At 52.9% G+C, this 879-nt stretch overlaps 1 protein-coding gene across 1 annotated transcript in view; it reads left to right on the forward strand.

Annotated features, from left to right (window-relative positions):
• Positions 1-640: 640 nt before the first annotated feature.
• The window catches only part of EMH_0011640 (uncharacterized protein), a gene marked incomplete at both ends in the record, with an annotated part of 4,191 nt that continues 3,952 nt past the window's right edge, over positions 641-879 (forward strand). Inside the window, one exon of the mRNA XM_013499344.1 lies at positions 641-704. Within this exon, the coding sequence (XP_013354798.1) occupies positions 641-704 (64 nt within the window). The remainder of the gene's footprint in view (positions 705-879) is intronic.

Raw genomic sequence — 879 nt, forward strand, 5'->3', positions numbered from 1 at the left:
GCTGCTGCTGCTGCTGCTGCTGCCTTAGTAGTATCAGCAGCAGCAGTTGCTGCTGCTTTAAATAATTTCAAATAGAAGACAATTAAACACCTCTAACTCGAGCAGCAGCAGCAGCAGCAGCAGCAGCAGCAGCAGCAGCAGCAGCACGATAAGGCACACCGCTGCTGCTCCGGGGCTGGTGGCGGTGAGGCGGCTTCTTCTTGCTGCTCTTTTCATTTATTTTTAATTAATTTTTTTATTTTATTTAATTAAATAAAAATATATAAATTTATAATACAAAGAGGGAGAGGACAAACGGAAACACCAGCAGCTGCAGCAACAACTGCAGCAGCAACTGCAGCAGCAGCAGCAGCAGCAGCAGCAGCAGGTACAGCCGCTAGAAGCAAACTGCCGGCTGTGTGTTTAAGGAGCAGCAGCAGCTGTTGCAGCAACTGCAGCAGCAGCAGCAGCAGCAGCAGCTGTTGCTGCAGCAGCAGCTAGGTCTTGGGGGGCTGCAGCCTTCTGCACACAGCAGATGTGTCATTGATTTAATGCAGCAGCAGCAGCAGCAGCTGCAGCAGCTGCTGCAGCAGCAGTAACAGCAGCAGCAGCAGCAGCAGTAGCAGCAGCAGCTGCTGCTGCTGCTGCAGCAGCAGCGAGGATGGAGTCAGTTGCTGCTGCGCTGAATGCAGCAGAAGTTGCTGCTGCTCCTTGGAGCCTTATCGGTATGATGCAGCTCTGCTGCTGCTGCTGCTGCTGCTGCTGCCGCTGCTGCTGCTGCTGCTGCTGGTCTTGCTGCAGCTGCCTGAACTGCTGCTGGTTTTGCTGGTTCTGCTGCTGCTAACAAACTGCTGCTGCTGTTTTGTATCGGTGCTGACGGAGGAAGAAGCAGCAGATATT

Source organism: Eimeria mitis, genomic scaffold (assembly GCF_000499745.2).
Source record: "Eimeria mitis Houghton genomic scaffold, Emh_scaff423, whole genome shotgun sequence".
Taxonomy (NCBI): Eukaryota; Apicomplexa; class Conoidasida; order Eucoccidiorida; family Eimeriidae; genus Eimeria; species Eimeria mitis.